Source organism: Podarcis liolepis (genome assembly GCF_965112155.1).
Source record: "Podarcis liolepis genome assembly, chromosome: 13".
In the NCBI taxonomy this organism is placed as follows: domain Eukaryota; kingdom Metazoa; phylum Chordata; class Lepidosauria; order Squamata; family Lacertidae; genus Podarcis; species Podarcis liolepis.
Genome location: NC_139573.1, coordinates 43,953,398 through 43,973,917, shown reverse-complemented (window position 1 = coordinate 43,973,917; position 20,520 = coordinate 43,953,398). Strand labels below are relative to the sequence as shown.

The following is a 20,520-nucleotide window of genomic DNA, read 5'->3' as shown; positions in this document are numbered from 1 at the left end:
ACTGCGAAATCCAGCTAAAATCCCAGAATTCTCCACATTTCCCCCCCCCCATGGCAAGCTATCCCAGCCATCCCAGGGGAGATGTGAAAAATGGAGGAGGCAGCAGAGCAAATACCACAATAAGCAAGGACACGGAGTTCCCAAGAAGGAGGGAGGCAATACCACAGAGAGGATTTTCAAGACCCAGACGAGGACGTATGTGAGGAAAAATGCATGGCGCCCAGTCTCAGTCCCGTAGCCGGGAAAAAGCCTTAAAAAGCAGTTGCCGTTGGTGCACAGTCAATATAAATATACTAACTTCCCCCCTTGATAGCCAGAAACATAAAAGGGCTTATAAAATGATCAAGCTGAAGGTCAGCAATCCTCATAACTTTCCACATATACAATGTATTCTTGACTATTTTCAAAACAGGAAAGTGATGTAGGATTGTAGCCTTATGAGGCTTTGCCCTCGGGTGGGAAAAATATTGCGCCTGGGAAAGGGAAGTGGGAGTCAACAGACACTCAAGGAATAGTTTCGGAGAAAAGGCTTTTATTTCTACCATCCATGAACTGGTAGAAGGAGCAAGTGTGATAAGTCACAAAAAGCATGCACGAGTTCACAATCATGTGCACAAGCATATATACCCCTTTCTAGTTCCCTCCCCCTTTCTCCTCCCTCAGGAGTCCTGCCCCATGTTGAGGTTCCTCTGAGCATGTACAGAAAGCTGTCTGGGGACTATTGTGGACTCTTGGCAGGAAAGGGGGTGAGGGGGTTTTCAGAGTGTTCCCGTTGTTTCATTCTTGTGCTTTGGCATGGTTCCCGGAGAGAAAGCAAGTTGCAATGGGGTTCTGAGAAAGGCCTGAGAAGACAATGGGCTCTGTTCTCTACCTTGTTGCAATCTTTTTAGTTACAGCAAGCGGAATGTTTCTGATGCTTAGCTGCTGAGAAAATGATTTTGAAAAGCTTTGAGAAGCTTTGAGCCTGCTTTGGTGGAGGGTGACTTCGGGCCTAGGTGAGGTCACCTGTCCTCACCTTCCTTCAGGAGTGGAGCAGGGACTATATTTGAAATATAGGAGCCAACTCCCCACCAATAAAATAATTGAAGGCGCTACCCCCCACCCCAGTTGATGAGCATTGCCATTCAAATGGCGTGTGTGTCTCGCACCATGCGATTGATTATGTGGGGCAGGGCCTACCTGGCCCCCTCCCAATATTTTATTCAAGTTGGCACCCTGTTTCAAAATCTGAACCGGGCAGCGTTTCATCACAGGGAATATGTCAGAAAATGCATGCTGGTGCTAGGTATGGCCGAAGCCAGGGGTGAGTTGCAGGGTCCAGCCCTACCATGAGGCAGAGTGAGGTAGCTGCCTCGGGTGGCAAATATTCAAGGGCAACAAGCAGAGTGGGGTTCAGTGTGTGCTATGCAAACTGCCCGGCACCCTCAGGATGCAGTGAAGGATGAGGAAATAAAATTCAATGTGTCTGTTGAACTGTTTGCACCTGGAACGGGACTAGGAGGAAGCGACTTCTCGCTTTTTGCTTCAGGCGGCAAAATGCCTTGGCCCAGCCATACAGTTGAGAGGTACAAACTCCTTTCTGCCATGTTTCACTTGCATCCAAAGGAGGCCGAGGGCCACAAGAAATTAGGGTTCTGTACCTGTGATTCGCGCATCTACTTTTGCACACCAAAGGACACTGTTGCGCTCAGCAACTGAAAATCACTGGGCTGGGCCTTAACCAACACTTTGCAAGAAAACTCTACTAGGAAATTGACTAAATTTCCAGGTCCAAGGGCTGTAAAAACTTCAGATACCATAAGCGCTGATACAGGTGTCGCCTCAGGTCTCCTCAGGCAGAGGTGGGCAGATGTCAGGGTTGCGAGGATATATTTCGTTTGTGACTGGAAGCCCGACACCCAATGCAAAAATAAAGATTTCCGAGTCTAGGAATTTGAATTAAAGACTTCTGAGTCTAGGAATTTGGGTGCCAGAAATGAATGGAGGGCCTCAACCCTCCTGGCGTTGCGGAGCAAAGGAAATTAGAAGCAAAAGCTCCTCATTTGCTGAATTCTGACTTCATGTTCCTTAATTGCATTCCACACGAAAGTCCTAAGGACACACACATTATATTTCGGCTTGGTTCTCCACCCCTTTCGTTACAGAAAAAGGTCGTCGAGTACTGCAGGTTAATGCTTAACTCTATTGTCTTCAACATTTATCTTTTTGCTGGCTGCTGAATCAGCTTCAACCACTCCCATTAACTGATGTGTCCTATCGTTACACAATGAAAATATTGCTGACTTGTATTTATTTATGCAGCACTTGATTTTTCCCTCCTTGGTGGTGTCATGTGGTGTGTATTACAGTGGTGCCTCGCAAGATGAAATTAATCCGTTCCGCGAGTCTCTTCGTCTAGCGTTTTTTTCGTCTTGTGAAGCAACCCTATTAGCGGATTAGCGCTATTAGCGGTTTAGTGGCTAAAAGGCTATTAGCGGCTTAGCGGCTTGGAAAAAGGGGGGGGAGCGAAAAAAATTGCAAGACTCGCAAGACTTTTTCGTTTTGCGAAGCAAGCCCATAGGGAAATTCGTCTTGCGAAGCGCATCAAAAAACGGAAAACCCTTTCGTCTAGCGGGTTTTTCGTCTTGCGAGGCATTCGTCTTGCGGGGCACCACTGTTTTCCCGTTTCAGGCAAGGAGGGCCATGTTATGTAACTCAGGGCTGCCCACAGCAATAATTTTGACGGTTTCAGCCTTGAGATGATCCCAGTGTGATGTGGTGACTAGGGCACTTCCAGATTGTCATTATTTTGGGTGTTATGATTCATTTCCACACAGGCAAATTCAGGTCTGACAATTAAAGTGCGTATGCTCCAATGTTTCTCCGATAAAAATAGGGACGTCCCGTTCCATAAGGATAATTTTTACTATTTATACCCCACACATCTTTCTGGGTTGCCCCAGCCACTCTAGGCAGCGTCCAACATATATAAAAACATAATAAAAACATTAAACTTTTTTTTAAAAAAACACCTTTCCGATACAGGATCGCCTTCAGAAGGCTCAGGGGTCGGATAACTCCATACCCTCCAACATTTCTCTGATGGAAATAGGGACGTCCTAAGGAAAAGCGGGACATTCTGAGATCAAAGCAGAAATTTCTGTATATCTGGGACTGTCGCTGGGAAATAGGGGCTCTTGGAGGGTCTGAAATAGTCAACAAACCACCCTCATGTAACCTCCCTGAAAACTGTGCACAAATGAATCAGGATGTTTCATTGAACAGGCTCTCTGGAAGGAAGGACTAGGAGGACTGAGGAGAACAATAGCCTTATAAAGGAAAGATATGTATCTATCTCAGTGTTTCCCAACCGGTGTTCCGCGGCACACTAGTGTGCCGCGAGACGTTGCCTGGTGTGCCGTGGGAGGGAGGCGGGCGTGTCGGGCGGCGAGAGGCGGGGCGGCGGTGGCGAGGAGAGGCCGCCCAGCACGGGGCTCTCGCCGTCTGCCTGCCTGGCTGCCTGCTTGGCGCTGACGTCACGGGGCTGTAACGTGCCCCACATAGGCACACGCGGGGCGGCGAGCGAGCTCCCTCCCACATCCCATCGCCGCTCGCTTCGGCCGGCCTACTGGGCTGTCGCAGGCGGAAGGCCTGCGCATGCGCGAGGTTTTCGCGCCTTCGGGATTCCCTTCACGCCTTCCTCCTCCCAGGTCCTTGAGAGCGCGGGAAGCGGCAGCGCGAGACCGGCGTTGAGCCTGGTAGGTATTGCGCTTGCCAAGGCAGTCATTTGGGAAATGAAAACTTGCAAAGCAAGCAACCAGTTCAATCTGAAGTACGTGTATGCTTAATATCCTGTATCTGAAACCTGTTCTGCCCCCTCCCCCACACTCGGTGCCATTTTCATCTACACATGCAGCAGAGTAAGTTGACCCAGAATAGTACCAATTCAGATGGCAGATGGGAGAATGACAGTGCTGAATGCTTTCCCATGTAGAACAGTCCCTGCAAATAAAAACCTAGCATATTTGGAAGAGGGATGCTAGCCTAACCATTACCTTCTATGCTGTTACTATTTTTTTATTTATTTTTACATAAGTAAAAAGTGACCTTTCCCCATCTGGCATGGTGGTGTGCCTCGAGATTTTTTTCATGAAACAAGTGTGCCTTTGCCCAAAAAAGGTTGGGAAACACTGATCTATCTGTCTGTCTGTCTGTCTATCTATCTATCTATCTATCTACCTACCTACCTACCTACCTACCTACCTATCTTCATTGCCTTTTAGGCCTTAAACAGGCCCCCAAAGCAGCATACAAAATTATGGAATACAAATACAATAGGAGCGTTTTAAAATGGAGCCATTAAGCATTTAGAACGGAACACTTATTTTAAAAATCCCCATAAAACAAAATCAGAAGGGCCTCAAGATAAACCAAATGTCTGGCAAAAAAAAGAATCATAGAGTTGTAGAGTTGGAAGGGACCTCAAAAGTCATTTAGTCCAACCCCCTGCAATGTAGGAATCTCAGCTAAAGCATCCATGACTCTGGCATGGAACCAAATCTCTGTAAGGCAGGCATGTCCAAAGTCCGTTTTGGGGGCCTAATCTGGCCTGCCCCTGTGGCAGTATATGTCCCGAGGTGAAATCCTTTACTTTGGGGTAAAATTGTAAAAACTCAACAACTTCAGTCCTAAAAAAAGCCCAACAACTCTGGCCGGCCCTCACACATGTTCACTTCAGCAAATCTGGCCCTGTTTGAAAAAGGTTTGGGCACCTCTGTAAGGAAATTGTTCCACAGTCTGGGTGCCACAACCACAAAGGCTCTGTTTGTCCTTCTCTCCCTGTATTTTTTATCAACGGCTACTGGCAGATGGTGCGAATGCTCTTTCAATGGAGGGTGGGAAGGCATTGGAAGCATAGCTGTCAACGTTTCCCTTTTTTAAAGGGAAATTCCCTTATTCTGAATAGGATTCCTCGCAAGAAAAGGGAAAAGTTGGCAGCTATGATTGGAAGTGCAACGCAGCAGAGCATCACCAAACTGCCTTCACTCAGACCACACTTCCCATTAGGTAGGTCAGTAACTTGCTGCCGGTTGATATGTAAAAGGCTACTCAACGCACAACAGGTATTTAAAAATAAGGTGGCAGGGAGAGAGGGACAACAGAAAACACTGGAATGCAATTATTTAGCCATGGTGTTTTCTGGATTAACCATAATAGCTGAGTGAACAGAGCATCGCAATTCCAGAAAATAGCCGTATCCTCCATCAATTTATCTAGCGCTTTTTAAAACTGTTCAAACTGGTGACCATCTTTTGGTAGCAAACAAATGCTAGCAGCATAGTCAAGGTGCTGTCTGACTATAACTGCTTTTTAAAGGCATGCTTTTAACTCTTTTGGGGGAAGAAAGAAGCCGCTGGGTCTCTGATCTAGCTTCGTACTCCTGGTCCAGCTCAGGCCTTTTTCTGTTGAAAATTCCCATCGCAACCACGAACCGAGGGTTTGCCTGGGAGTCCTCCTATTTAATCTTCAGGTGGAGGGACCTGTCAGATGAGGGAGATCTTGCTCACGCAAGCTTCCACGCTAGAGGTCACGGCCCTTTTGCAAAGCAGAACACTCTGTTCTCTGTCCGGAATAACATAGGTGAGCATGCAGGCAGGGGTGAGCTCAAACTCTGACCCCTCTTATTTATCTGCCTTCTCTTCCTGCCTGCCACCTTCCCCAGGAGTTCCAACCTTGACCCCAGCATGCCTATCTGCCAGCTATTGAGCTGTTTTCCCACCACGTGGGATTTCTGGGACGCCCACATTCTCAAATCCTAACCCCTGCTTCTTCCAGGACACTTTGGGCTGCCTGTAACAAACCTCCACCAGCAGCTACATTGCCCTCTGCAGCTGATTTCTTTCTCCATTAATATAGTTGTTTGCTTTCTTTTATCACATAATTTGGGAGGCTGCACTTTGGATCTCGTTCACTCGGAAGCTGCGTGCCTTTCTGCTATGTGTTCCTCAAACTCCATGTATGCAAGATCATGCCCTTTGAGTCTTGATTAATTAATTAATTGCCCTGGAAAGATTACTTATCAGCCCTTACTCTTCAGTTTCTGAGCTGGGACAAAAATATATCTATGCTGTGGTGCCTTAGCGATATTGCTACCAGTTGATATGGGGGAAAGACAGTCAGCGCAGAGTTGTCCAGTGGACCCAACTCTGATCCAATGGATCCAGTAATCTGATTCAGCTTCTTTTGTTCCTATGTACTTGGGGGGCGCGGGGGGCGCTGTGGGTTAAACCACAGAGCCTAGGACTTGCCGATCAGAAAGTCGGTGGTTCGAATCCCCGTGATGGGGTGAGCTCCTGTTGCTCGGTCCTTGCTCCTGCCAACCTAGCAGTTCAAAAGCACATCAAATTGCAAGTAGATAAATAGGTACCGCTCCGGCGGGAAGGTAAATGGCGTTTCCGTGCACTTCTCTGGTTCACCAGAAGCAGCTTAGTCATGCTGGCCACATGACCCGGAAGCTGTACGCCGGCTCCCTTGGCCAATAAAGCGAGATGAGCACCGCAACCCCAGAGTCGGCCATGGCTGGACCTAATGGTCAGGGGTCCCTTTACTTTACCGTACCCTGTGCTTTAAAAAAAGAAACCCAACTTCCACCTGAAACAAGCTAAATTCAGCATGCTGCACAAATGATATAAACTCAGTCCTTGTGAGTCTGCATGCTTATTTGGCACATTTTATTATGCTTCCTCACTGAGCCTAGGGCTTGCCAATTGGAAGGTTGGCAGTTCGAATCCCCATGATGGGGTGAGCTCCCGTTGCTCGGTCCCTGCTCCTGCCAACCTAGCAGTTCGAAAGCACGTCAAAAAGATAAATAGGTACTGCTCTGGCAGGAAGGTAAACGGCATTTCCATGCGCTGCTCTGATTTCGCCAGAAGCGGCTTAGTCATGCTGGCCACATGACCTGGAAAAACTGTCTGCGGACAAACGTCGGCCTCTTTGGCCAGTAAAGTGAGATGAGCACCGCAACCCCAGAGTCGTTCACAACTGGACTTAACTTCCAGGGGTCCTTTTACCTTTATTATGCTTCCTCTAGAGATGGAGTGGTGTAGGGCACACTAGGCAGAAGACTGAAGCCTTGGTCACTACAAAGACCCTATCTGCCCGCAGACTGCCTTGCCAGAGTGGTGCATGCTCTGGCTATCTCTCGCTTGGACTACTGCAATGCACTCTATGTGGGGCTACCTTTGAAGTTGACCCGGAAACTACAACTAATCCAGAATGCGGCAGCTAGACTGGTGACTGGGAGCGGCCGCCGAGACCACATAACACCGGTCTTTAATAATAATAATAATAATAATAATAATAATAATAATAATAATAATAATTTATTATTTATACCCCGCCCATCTGGCTGGGTTTCCCCAGCCACTCTGGATGGCTTCCAACAAAATATTAAAATACAGTAATGCGTCAAACATTAAAAGCTTCCTTAAACAGGGCTGCCTTCAGATGTCTTAATGAAAGACCTACATTGGATCCCAGTACGATTCCAAGCACAATTCAAAGTGTTGGTGCTGACCTTTAAAGCCCTAAATGGCCTCGGTCCAGTATATCTGAAGAAGCATCTCCACCCCCATCGTTCTGCCCGGACACTGAGGTCCAGTGCCGAGGGCCTTCTGGTGGTACCCTCGCTGCGAGAAGCAAAGTTACAGGGAACCAGACAGAGGGCCTTCTCAGTAGTGGGGCCCACCCTGTGGAACGCCCTCCCACCAGATGTAAAAGAAACAACTACCAGACTTTTAGAAGACAGATGGGCGGGGTATAAATAATAAATTATTATTATTATTATTATTATTATTATTATTATTATTATTATTATTATTTAATGCCTCCACACACCACCGGCTTCCGAGATCTCACCTTGTATCCTCACATGCTTCCAAGCTGGCCCTGTGCACATATTTAATGGCTCCATACTTCCTTTTTCATAAAATCCTTCCAACCTTCTACGGGAAAATTGGGACACGCCTCATATCGCTCTTCCCTGACAAGGCTTCCTGCTGCATCCCATCATAACATTGTGGAAGTGTCTGCCCTACTCTAGTCCCATTTCTTTCTTTCTCCATCTATAAGTAAAGAAAGAGACCTGGGTAAACAGATGAAGCGGACTCCCTGCTTGAAAAAGGGGGCTCACTTTTTTGCAGTTTGGAAGGGGAGAGAGCTGTGAACAACAGCAAAATTCTGCCCATCTTATGAGTGACCACTATGGTGGAGAAGGTGGGATCTATAGGTGGAGAAGTTACTTAATTGTTTGGATGCTGGGCAGCAGCTGCAATAGGGCTCCTTGCTCCTTCCTTGTTCTTGTGCTCAATATAGATTCAGGGCAAGCACCACCCCACTCCATCCATTGCCTATCCAAAATGAGGGAAGTATGATAGAGAAAGCATTGCCCTCACTCCGAATCATCTTTATTTACTCTCACTCTGAATGAACTTTATTCCTCCTCACTCTGAACAAGCTTTGCCCCAGTGTCAAATCTTGGTCTTGTAACATTGTCAATGTGAGCAGCCGGGATTAATGTTGTGATGAAAAGCCACCACTGGAAAACAACGATCACACAGAAGCAGCTAAACAGGCACAAACAGTAAGCTCTCAAGTGTCTTCCGAGGAAAATTTCAACCCCTGCAAAGCCCACCTTTGTGCCAAAAATGTCCACCCATGAAGCCCTTTTATGGACTCAACAAAGAGCAGAGACCTTCAGGCCAACCTACATTACAAACTTAGACTGGTTTTTAATTTATTATTCTTATCATCATCTCCTGTAGGTAGCTGATGGTTTAGACCAATGATGGCCAAACTCGGCCCTCCAGCTGTTTTGGGACTACAGTTCCCATCATCTCTGACCACCGGTCCTGTTAGCTAAGGATGATGGTAAAGGTAAAGGGACCCCTGACCATTAGGTCCAGTCGTGGCCGACTCTGGGGTTGGGGTGCTCATCTCGCTTTATTGGCCGAGGGAGCTGGCGTACAGCTTCCGGGTCATGTGGCCAGCATGACTAAGCCGCTTCTGGTGAATCAGAGCAGCGCAAAGAAACACCATTTACCTTCCCACCAGAGCGGTACCTATTTATCTACTTGCACTTTGATGTGCTTTCAAACTGCTAGGTTGGCAGGAGCTGGGACCGAGCAACGGGAGCTCACCCCATCACGGGGATTCGAACTGCCAACCTTCTGATCGGCAAGTCCTAGGCTCTGTGGTTTAACCCACAGCGCCACCCGTGTCCCTAGGGATGATGGTAGTTGTAGTCAAAAATACAGCCAGAGAGCTGAGTTTGGCCATCACTGGCTTAGACCCATGCACTGCGCAGAAACTTTATGGCAGTTAAGGTGATTTGTCAGCTCTCTCTGTCTTGCTAATTTCTCCAGAAAGAGACATTCTTATATTTAACTGTCACGGCTTTCCCCCAAAAGTCCTGTGAATTGTAATTCAGTGAGTACGCTGAGAATACTATAAAATAAAACTTGGGTTCCATAGGAAATGACATTTAAGTAGTTCTGAGTGGTGCAGCAATGCCCTCTAAAACAGGAGCACTGACTCGTGCAAACAAACACACACTTTGCTTCATGTTGCAGCCTCTGTCAATATTTTTTTGGAGAGGGGAGGCAGTTAAGGATCAAAGATCAGGGGTTTCGGATACAATAAAGGCTCAGTGGCTAGGGAAACGAGCAAGAGCTAAGGTGGGAGAAGACAATCCCTGCTGAAGTTGCACCATGGACCTTCTGCACAGCGCAGGGGTCCAGGCCACCAGCTACCTCCAGGAGAACTTCATGGGCTACCAGGACTGGTTTGTCTTCATCTCCACAGTCGCTGACCTCAAAACTACTTTCTTTGTCTTCTTCCCCATCTGGTTCCAGCTGAAGGAGGAAGTGGGAATCCGACTCATCTGGGTGGCTGTGATCGGTGATTGGTTGAACCTGGTTTTCAAGTGGTGAGCGCGGAGTCTAAGAATCCTGATCACCCCATTTGAGGGTCAGGAACAAGTTGTCTTCTCGGTCATATTGCCCAGACAGAGACCACAGGGGCTCCCCTCCCCATTCCCAGTAGTCCCAGTTCTTAACCTGAGCCAGGACTCTGTCCTGGACACTGTTTTCCAGGACTATGCAAAGTAGCAATTTAGGTTTGGTCTGAACATAATGTCAAAGCTTAGCTTGATATTATAAAAAGAACCCCGTTGTCCAGATTTTGATGCTGTTTTTCAGGGCCAGAGCAAACCATAGTTTACTGGTTCAGATGTGATGGCAAACTATGGTTTGACCCAAACTAAGAAGGAGCTAATTAAGCTGAGCTTGTGTGGAGAGGAAAGGGGCAGGAGCAAGCAAGCAGGTCTCTTTCCAGGCCCATTCTTGTAGTGCTAAATCACAGCTTTGCATTTCATATGAATCCTCTCCCGGAGAATGCCTTTGACTGCTTCCAGAATGAATTCCCTGCACTGCTGACCACCCACAGCCTGGGTGTGAGGAGTCATGGAGGAGATGGTCGAATCCTGAAGACGATTGGGAGGAGCTTGGGGAGTTGGAGCTGGACAATCCTGGGTGCGGGAGGTAGATTTGGGATCCCGAGAAGTGTCCGAGGCTGAGGAGCAGGCTAGCAGTGTGGAGAGCTAGATCCAGAGGAACTGGAGTCAAGGAGGTTGGCAAAGGAGTGCTCTGCCCTTGTGGCATCAGACACCCCAAGTCTCACACCTCTGTTGCCTCCTCCTGTTGGTAAGGAGCCTCTGGGGAGGAAACAGAGTAAATTGGGTGCTCAGTTGCTTCTGACAAAACCTCCATCTCCAAAGACACAGAGACTCTGGCATGGGTGTGAACAGACCTCACAAACTCAACCGTGCCCATTAGCTTGTCCATGCCTAGGACTCCGACTGCTTGCTTCACCAATGCTGTGCCCTTCTTGCTACTCAAAAGGAAGATGGAGGGGGCATGTCGCTTGTTGGATCAACATGTCAACATATTAGCTTCGGTTTAGCCATCTATCTAGAGCAGGCTTAGGCAACCTAAGACCCAATCGCCATCTCAATCCGGCCTGCGGACTGTCTGGGAATCAGCGTGTTTTTACATGAGTAGAATGTGTCCTTTTATTTAAAATGCATCTCTGGGTTATTTGTGGGGCATAGGAATTCGTTCATTCCCCCCCCCCAAAAAAAATAGTCCAGCCCACCACATGGTCTGAGGGACGGTGGACCGGCTCACGGCTGGAAAAGGTTGCTGACCCCTGATCTAGAGCTCTTATGTACCTGCTGCACCTTATAAGCTGCGCCTTGCCTAGTTACTGTTCCGATTTATGTTTTAAAACCTTCGTCGGAAACTGGACTGGGAGTTTGACTTCTCCGTCCAGCAGCAAGGGCCAGGACAGTTGTGGGGCAATCAAGCTTTCTCTCTCTCTCTTTCTTTCTTTCTTTCTTTCTTTCTTTCTTTCTTTGGGGGGGGGGAAGGAAGCACTCCTTGGTTCACTTGCTTGAGTAATATGGAATAATTTATTTGTTCTGTAGGTGCTTTTCCATGGCATGGTCTGGACATTGTAAGTGGCTCTGGGGAGAAGTTTTGCCTTTGTGTCAGGAAAGAGACTGAATTATCTTTGGTACTTTCAAACACTGTGATTCTATGAATCCTCCATTTCCAGAATTTGCCCTAAAAAAAGCAAATCATGGATTGTGATTAACTTAAGAAGTAGCCAAATGTACATAATTTTCTTTGATTTTCCTCCTTTTTTCTTCTCCCTCCCCTCCCTTTTTCTTCCTTTTGCAAAATGTAGTTTTATTTTGTAGAATTAAATGAAAATTGCTCCATCATGGATTGGCGATTCAGATTTCTGATAGTTGTTTGATTGTTTTTAAACATGGATAGGCTACTTTTCTATTAAAATACTATTCAAAGGGCTTTCAAAGAATTTTAAAAACCATCTAAGAACAAAAAGAAGCACAGGCAACTTGTAATAAAGGTATTTTTTCAAATTTAAAAGATCTCAATAAATAAAATCAGGAATTAAAAACTGTAGCAAGGAATTAAAAAAGAAAGCAATATTAATTAAAAGTGAATGTCTATAAGAGGAAGAGGGAGGGAGAGGAAATGTGGCAGGAACAAGAAGTCTTGAGTACAAAATACTCACACCAGTCTTTTCCAGTTCCTGAAGCCTTTAACAGTAGGATGCAAGTTTGTTATTACTCTGAAAACATGGAAGGCTAGTGTCAGGGGCTCAGGAACAGAGGCACAGGGGAGGAAGGAAATGGAGAGCGAAGGGGAAGAATCTGAGGGCAGCGTAGGGGGGTATAGCAGTGACCCGAGAGATTCCATGAGCTTCTCCAGCGAATCGGAAGATTCCCAGAAGGAGGCGCCGATGGTCAGGGCAAGGGGGGTCCCAGGGGGGACGCACCAGAAACAAGGGGCCAGCGGGGACTCCCAAAGCAGCAGCGGGAGATCAGGACCAGCTTCCCCACCAGAGCGTAGTGGGGGGGGAAGAGTCCCATGTGTCAGGGCCAGCGTCTCCTCCAGCAGGGAGAGAAGATGAGTCAGGGCTGACCACGCCTCTATCGGAGAGTGGGGGAACGGAGGGGAGGTCAAGTCCAGCTAGCCTCCCCGAAGGGGGAAGCAGTGACAGGAGCAGTGTAACGGTCAGGAGGAAGGTTGCCGGCTGGGCGCGCGCGCCAAGTTCGAATGTACAGGCGTGTGGGACAGCAGAAAACCCGGATTGGGAACCAGGTCCTAAAGCCCGCCGGAGGCAGGGGGAAGACTCAGGGGACTCAGCGTCAGAAGAGTCTAGGAAGGGCGAAACCCCAACTGACAGGCGGACCCAGAGGAGGAAAGAGCAGAGGAAGAGGTGGAGCAAGGCTAGAGTCTTAAACTGGTGTCTGGGGGGAGGAGACTCAGACGGAGCTTCAGCGGTCTAGAGTTTCAGACGTAGAGCTGCACGCTGCGGCTGTGAAAGCGAAACTGAACTTCAATAAAGACTTTTGTATATAACAACGAACCGGCGTTGGTCCTTTGTGAGCTGGGACCTTGGGCAGCTCTGACAGCTAGGTTTTTGTTTTTCTTCTGAGATGGATTTACTGAGGTAACTGGAATAGGCAGTGGCAATTTCTTGCCTCCTAGCCTATCTTACATCTTCTGGTTTCTGGGGGCCCAACCACCACTCCTTAATCTTCCCTCCTTACAGGATCCTGTTTGGACAGAGACCTTACTGGTGGGTACGTGAGACCGATTACTACGGCACCGCAACACCCCCTGCGATCCAGCAGTTTCCCATCACCTGCGAAACTGGCCCAGGTGAGGTTGAAGCTGCCCCCTCTTCTCCCTGTCTTTAAGTGGCTGTAAGACCTCCCCCTTTCATTTACACTTGTGTCTCTCCCCTCCAGGCAGCCCCTCTGGTCACGCCATGGGGTCTTCTGGGGTCTACTATGTCATGGTGACAGCCCTGCTGTCGCAACTCTTGCCGCTGCAGAAAGAGACCTTGGCTGCCAGGTGAGGCCCCTGCTCTCTACCTGCACCATCACCATCAGTATTACCAAACCAAAAAATTCTTCCAGTAGCACGTTAGAGACCAACGAAGTTTGTTATGGTGTGAGCTTTCGTGTGCATGCACACTTCTTCAGATACACCTAAACAGAAGTCACCAGACCCTTATATATAGTGAGAGGGTGGGGAGGGGTATTACTCAGAAGGGTGGTGGGAATGGGTGATTGGCAGATAGGTGTGGTAAACCTGTTGACGACTGTTAACGACTGCAATTGGTCTTACAGGAAAAAGCAAGGGGTAAGATTGCTCAAAATAGCTTTATCATGTATAATGAGATAAGAATCCAATGTTTCAGACCAGTTCTCTCCAAGTTTTTAGGTTTGGTAACAAGCTGCAATTCAGCAACTTCTCTTTCCAGTCTATTTCTGATTTTAGTTTAGTTTAGTTTAGTTTAGTTTAGTTTTTAGTTTAGTTTAGTTTAGTTTAGTTTAGTTTAGTTTAGTTTAGTTTAGTTTAGTTTAGTTTAGTTTAGACTACCGCAGACCAACACAGCTGTACAGACCAACCTGTAACTAGAACCATCAGTATTAGTATACCCCCTATACATGCAGGTCTCGGATATTCAGAACAGCTGGGACCTTACTTTTAGGAAGACAATGTGATGCTATCTCAACAGGAGAGCATCTCAGAACAACCTTGCTCCTCCATACTTCCAAGGAGACAAGAACTGCTGCCCCCGGGGTGTAATGACAATCTAGTGCAAATACTGTTAATGGGTGGTTGCCTAGACCAGATGGATGGGAGGTTACCTGCTCTTGATGGGGTTACGCTCCCTCTGAAGGAGTGGGTACACAGTTTGGGGGCACTTCTGGAGCCTTTGCTGTTACTTGAGGCTCAGGTGGACTTAATGGCTCGGAGTGCCTTCCATCAGCTTCGGCTGGTGGCCCAGCTATGCCCCACCTGGACAGGGATAATGTAACTTCTATGGTCTACACTCTTGTAACGTCAAGGTTAGATTACTGCAACACTTTATATGTAAGGCTGCCTCTGAAGACGGTTTGGAAACTTCAGCTGGTGCAGAATTCAGTGGCCAGGTTGCTCACAGTTTGAGCATCTTACACTGATCCCGGCCTGACTGTACTGGATGCCAATTAGTTTCAATTCAAAGTGCTGGTTTTGATCTATAAAGCCTTAAACGGTTCAGGACCACAATACCTCAAGGACCGCCCCTCTCCATATGACCTCTCCCAGATCCTGAGATCATAATCTTAGGCCCTTGTACGTGTGCCTCCTCCATGAGAGATCTAGAGTAGCAATACAAGAGCAGGGCCTTTTCAGTGGTAGCTCCCCATTTGTGGAATGCTCTCCCCGGGGAGGCTCACCTGGCGCCTTCATTACATATCTTTAGGAGCCAGGCAAAAACATCCCTTTATCCCCAATTGAGCAATCTATGGCATTTTAAATGTGTTTATGGGAGGGGGTAGGGGAAAGGGGGGAGGTTGTTTTGTTATTGTTTATATTATATGTTATGTGTTTTATATTGTATTTTTATGCTGTGAACCACCTTGGGATCTGCGGATTAAGGGTGATATACAAATTTAATCAATAATAACAATGTTAATAGTAATAAAATATAGAAAAATGGATATGAAGGCTGTCAGTCTGCCACAGGGTGAATTGGTCAGAGCCCTGATAAGTTAGCATTTAAGAGAATTGCAATTATAATTGCAAAAGAGGGGGGTGTTTATTTTTGTAAAGCCTCTACATTGCCTTTCTATGCAACATCTCGCTTCAACATGTCTTTGAATTTCAACTTACTGAAATTCTGTCCAGTTTTGGAATATTGGGAATATTTATGAGCAGGATGAGTGAGTCTCGAGACATCTTGCTGTACCCCTCCTCCCACAGCCAGCTTGGGCAATGGTGAGGGAATGCTGTAGTCCAGCAACATAGAGAGGAATAAGGTCCCCTATACCTGCTTTATGAAGGGTCTGTTGAGTAGATCATCTTGAAACCATCACATGGTAAATTCACACAAATTGTGGGATGCAGCCTTTGACCACTGGGACGCGGGTGGCGCTGTGGGTAAAAGCCTCAGCGCCTAGGGCTTGCCGATCGAAAGGTCGGCGGTTCGAATCCCCGCGGCGGGGTGCGCTCCCGCTGCTCGGTCCCAGCACCTGCCAACCTAGCAGTTCGAAAGCACCCCCGGGTGCAAGTAGATAAATAGGTACCGCTTACCAGCGGGAAGGTAAACGGCGTTCCGTGTGCTGCACTGGCTCTCCAGATGCAGCTTTGTCACGCTGGCCACGTGACCCGGAAGTGTCTCCGGACAGCGCTGGCCCCCGGCCTATAGATGTGAGATGGGCGCACAAACCCCAGAGTCTGTCAAGACTGGCCCGTTCGGGCAGGGGTACCTTTACCTTTACCTTTTAGCCTTTGACCACAGTGGTTGTGGGAGACAAGTTCGCTGTCAGGGGCTGGACTGAGGAGGAATGGTGAGGGCTGCCCTCCTTCTCCTGAACCTCCCCGAGAACAGGAGGACAGTATAGATTTAGAACAGTGGTTTGCAGAAGGCCATAGTTCAGAGGCTGCAGAGGGGAGAAGCTGAGAAATACTGGGGGAGCAGCAGGAAGAAGCAGCACCAGGGGAGAGACAGCTGACACAGTGTCTTTGGAAAGCATTCCTGACCCCCCTCTCCCAGGACCAGACGAGCATTGAGGGTAGTAGAACAAAAAGCTCAGACGCAGAAAGCTATTAGCCGACACGGGGTGACGTAGAATAGGAGAGACGTAGGGGGTGGGACTTTACTTGGAGCAATGCCATTATCTAGGGGAGACCGCATTCCTTCGTCTCTCTCTGTGACTATTGAATATATTACTTGGTAAGAACTCCTGATTTCACTGCTTCTTGGCTGCCACTAGGGGAGGGACAGAATTCCCTGAAGCCTGACATTCGCTGACTCTTGCCATTGGGCTGTGGCTACAGAACTGGCTTTCTCAAGCAAGGCAATCTTTTCCTCAGCGAGAGAGAGAGGGAGGAATCGTGGCTCTAGATCTCAAAGATTTAGATCAGCCTTTCTCAACCTGTGGGTCCCCAGATGTTGTTGAACTACAATTCCCATCATCCCTAGCTAGCAAGGCCAGAGCTCAGGGATGATGGGAGTTGTAGTCCAACAACAACTGGGGACCCACAGGTTGAGAACCACTGATTTATTAGATGGTGGCGTGGTAAGATAATTCCTACTTTTGCTCTGGTCTGAACAAGTCCCCCTCACTCCCAGGTGTCTGCGTGGTCTCCTCTGGGTGGGATTCTGGACTGTGCAAGTCTGCGTCTGCTTATCTAGAGTCTTCCTCGCTGCACACTTCCCACACCAAGTGATCTCAGGTGTGATCTCGGGTGAGTTTTTCCTAGGCTTTTAGCTGCGCAACGAAATTTCTGCGCACCAGCGAAAAGGCCTTTATGCACTAGAAACAGAAGACGGTTAGAAGGTGTGTGTGTACTGGCCTCGGTCCAGTATACCTGAAGGAGCATCTCCACCCCTATCGTTCTGCCCGGACACTGAGGTCCAGTGCCGAGGGCCTTCTGATGGTTTCCTCACTGTGAGAAGCCAAGTTACAGGGAACCAGGCAGAGGGCCTTCTCAGTAGTGGCACCCGCCCTGTGGAACGCCCTCCCTTCAGATGTGAAGGCAGCCCTGTTTAGGGAAGCTTTTAATGTTTAATAGACTATTGTATTTTAACATTCTGTTGGAAGCCACCCAGAGTGGCTGGGGAAACCCAGCCAGATGGGCGGGGTATAAATAAATTAATAATAATAATAATAATAATAATAATAATAATAATAATATTTTATTATAGAGTCAAACAATATGCATGTTGCTAACGTTTGTCTTGGGGTGGTGGTGGTGGAGGCAGCCTAGATTGCCAGCTGTGGCTCACAGAATCATAGGGTTGGGAGGGACCCAAAGGAGTCAAACGCCCAGCAATGCACGAATATGCAGTTGTCCCATACAGAGATTGAACCAGCAACCTTGGATCCAGGTTGATCTTTGACTGGAGTCAGGAGGAAATAATTTTGCCCCAGGCCAAATTGAATATTGTTGTTGGTGACTTGTAACCTTGCTCTCTGCTTGCTCTCTGCTGTGTGGCATGCTTTGCTTGTAGGAATCATCTGGAACCACTGCTGTATAATGCTCTCCCCAGGGAGACCTGCCTGGCGCCATTCCTTTGGCACCACACAAATGATTTTTGTTTTCCTGGGAATTTGGGCAGTGCCAATTATATCATAGGGACATGGGTGGCGCTGTGGGTTAAACCACAGAGCCTAGGACTTGCTGATCAGAAGGTCGGCGGTTCAAATCCCCGCGACGGGGTGAGCTCCCGTTGCTCGGTCCCTGCTCCTGCCAACCTAGCAGTTCGAAAGCACGTCAAAGTGCAAGTAGATAAATAGGTACCACTCTGGCAGGAAGGTAAATGGCGTTTCCATGCGGCTTAGTCATGCCGGCCACATGACCCGGAAGCTGTACGCCGGCTCCCTCGGCCAATAAAGCGAGATGAGCGCTGCAACCCCAGAGTTGGTCACGACTAGACCTAATGGTCAGGGGTCCCTTTACCTTTTTAGGACCCTTGTGGGCACCCCATGTCCAGGTTCAAGGAGACACAGATGGGCTGCGCATAGCATTCGATAACCAATGCCTTGATGCACTAAATGGCCAACTGCTTATTCTCTAAAGTTCAACTCCCAAACCCTCTCACTCAGCCCTGTGTCCACAACTCTGAAGGGAGAGGCGTTGCGTGGGTGCGTTTGTGGATATTCCGGCTAAACAGAACGGTTTCCCCCCTCCTCAGGGATGCTGGTGGCAGTGTTCTTTGAGCACGTCCGCTCCATCTACAACGCCAGCCTGAGGAGATACGTGGCCACCACTTTCTTCCTCTTTGGCTTTGCCCTGGGCTTCTACCTGCTGCTCAAGATGCTGGGGGTGGACCTCCTGTGGACGCTGGAGAAGGCCCACAAGTGGTGCGAGCGGCCAGAGTGGGTCCATATTGACACAACGCCCTTTGCCAGCCTGCTTCGCAACCTGGGCATCCTCCTGGGCCTGGGGCTAGGCCTCAACTCTCCAATGTACGCGCAGAGCTGCAAAGGGAAGCAAAGGCAGCGGCTGGCCTTGCGCCTCAGCTGCATCGTTTGCTCCCTGTCCATCCTGCACCTGTTTGATTCCTTCGAGCTGCCCACCGACAGGGAGATCCTCTTCTACATCCTCTCCTTCTGCCGGAACACCTGCGCTCACATCTGTGCTGTGGCGCTGATCCCTTACTGCATCTCTTGGCTCTTCCGGCAGACAAAGAAAGACGCATAGGGGGCAGAAAGTTTGGCACACAGCCTTCTCGGACGTGGTTCTCCTGTTCCAGCTCTTGCAAGGGCCCTCGGGACTCGGGGCTAAAGCTTTACAAAACTTAGGAACGTTGCCGACTCTTTTGTGGGGGATGGAACCGAGCTCCTCGACAGATCGATGAATACGAGCTCCCCCAGGTTACCATCAAGAGCATGCTGACATCCAGGCAGGAACAACACCAAGGACAGATACAGTGGTACCTCGGGTTACATACGCTTCAGGTTACATACGCTTCAGGTTACAGACTCCGCTAACCCAGAAATAGTACCTCGGGTTAAGAACTTTGCTTCAGGGTGAGAACAGAAATCGTGCTCCGGCGGCACGGCGGCAGCAGGAGGCCCCATTAGCTAAAGTGGTGCTTCAGGTTAAGAATGGACCTCCGGAACGAATTAAGTTCTTAACCCGAGGTACCACTGTACATAGAAAGCTGCCTTACATCAAACCACACTGTTGGTCCATCTAGACTGGCGGCGGATCTCCAGGATTACAGGCAAGGTTCTCTCCCAGTCCTACGGTGACAGGTGTAAATGTGTGTTGTGAAAAAAAAATCTTCAGAGTCCAAACTTGAACAGAGAGATAGATGAAGTTCCTTTCCGTTTTAAAGCGAGCTGGGGGTATCTTGGGCATTCAATAGTAGTTTTTGCTGCAACCGATTGTTCTTTCTGCTCTCTGTTCTGGTGTCTTCTCTTGGGTTTCTTCCTGTCTCTCACTTTGAATGTATACACGCTGCTCCTTATTTGTCTCTAGTCCTCTACCAGCCACAAGTCTCAGTCTTTCCTCTTCCTCTCACTTCCGCCTTGGATATCTGCATTTTGCCCTCTGTCCAGATTTAGTTTTGTGGATGATGATTCCTAATATGCCTTCCATTGGCACAATATAGGTAGAAGAGCCAAGTCTCTCTGGTAATGGTGGGTGTGTGGCTTTCTTATGTTAAAGGATGTCTTTTACTAGCACCACAACCTTAAGCAAACTTTCCAGGAAATGAATCAGTGCACTCTCATATTGCTCAAGAAACAAAGTCACGTACAGTGGTACCTCGGGTTACAGACGCTTCAGGTTACAGACGCTTCAGGTTACAGACTCCGCTAACCCAGAAATAGTACCTCGGGTTAAGAACTTTGCTTCAGGATGAGAATAAAAATCGCGTGGCAGCAGCGGGAGGCCCCATTAGCTAAAGTGGTGCTTCAGGTTGAGAATAGTTTCAGGTTAAGAACAGACCTCCAGAACGAATTAAGTTCTTAACCCGAGGTCCCACTGTATTCAACAACTTCTAGGTTAGCAAGAAAACTCTGGTGGACAGTAGTAAAGGTAAAGGTAAAGGGACCCCTGACCATTAGGTCCAGTCGTGACCGACTCTGGGGTTGCGGCGCTCATCTTGCTTTATTGGCCAAGGGAGCCAGCATACAGCTTCCGGGTCATGTGGCCAGCATGACTAAGCCGCTTCTGGCGAAACAGAGCAGCACACGGAAACGCCGTTTACCTTCCCACCAGAGTGGTACCTATTTATCTACTTGCACTTTGACGTGCTTTCAAATTGCTAGGTTGGCAGGAGCAGGGACCGAGCTGTGCTTAATGCCCAAACATATCTGACTCCCTCCTGACAGTGGGGCAGTCCTTGGTGAGGCTTACTCCTCCATAAGCACATTTT

The 20,520-nt window shown here is 48.3% G+C and overlaps 1 protein-coding gene across 2 annotated transcripts; it reads left to right on the top strand.

Annotated features, from left to right (window-relative positions):
* The first annotated feature begins 9,665 nt into the window (after positions 1-9,665).
* Positions 9,666-19,858, top strand: LOC310690695 (glucose-6-phosphatase catalytic subunit 1-like). 2 transcript variants are annotated; one of them, XM_083470176.1, is made up of 6 exons: positions 9,679-9,964; positions 11,522-11,550; positions 13,183-13,292; positions 13,382-13,487; positions 16,762-16,877; positions 18,328-19,858. In XM_083470176.1, exons 2-6 carry the CDS (start codon positions 11,537-11,539, stop codon positions 18,834-18,836), a joined length of 855 nt encoding a protein of 284 aa, XP_083326302.1. In that variant the 5' UTR covers positions 9,679-9,964; positions 11,522-11,536; the 3' UTR covers positions 18,837-19,858. The 2 variants fall into 2 exon arrangements, with proteins under 2 accessions (XP_083326301.1, XP_083326302.1); XM_083470175.1 differs by lacking the exon at positions 11,522-11,550 and having other exon boundaries at positions 9,666-9,964.
* Positions 19,859-20,520: the final 662 nt, after the last annotated feature.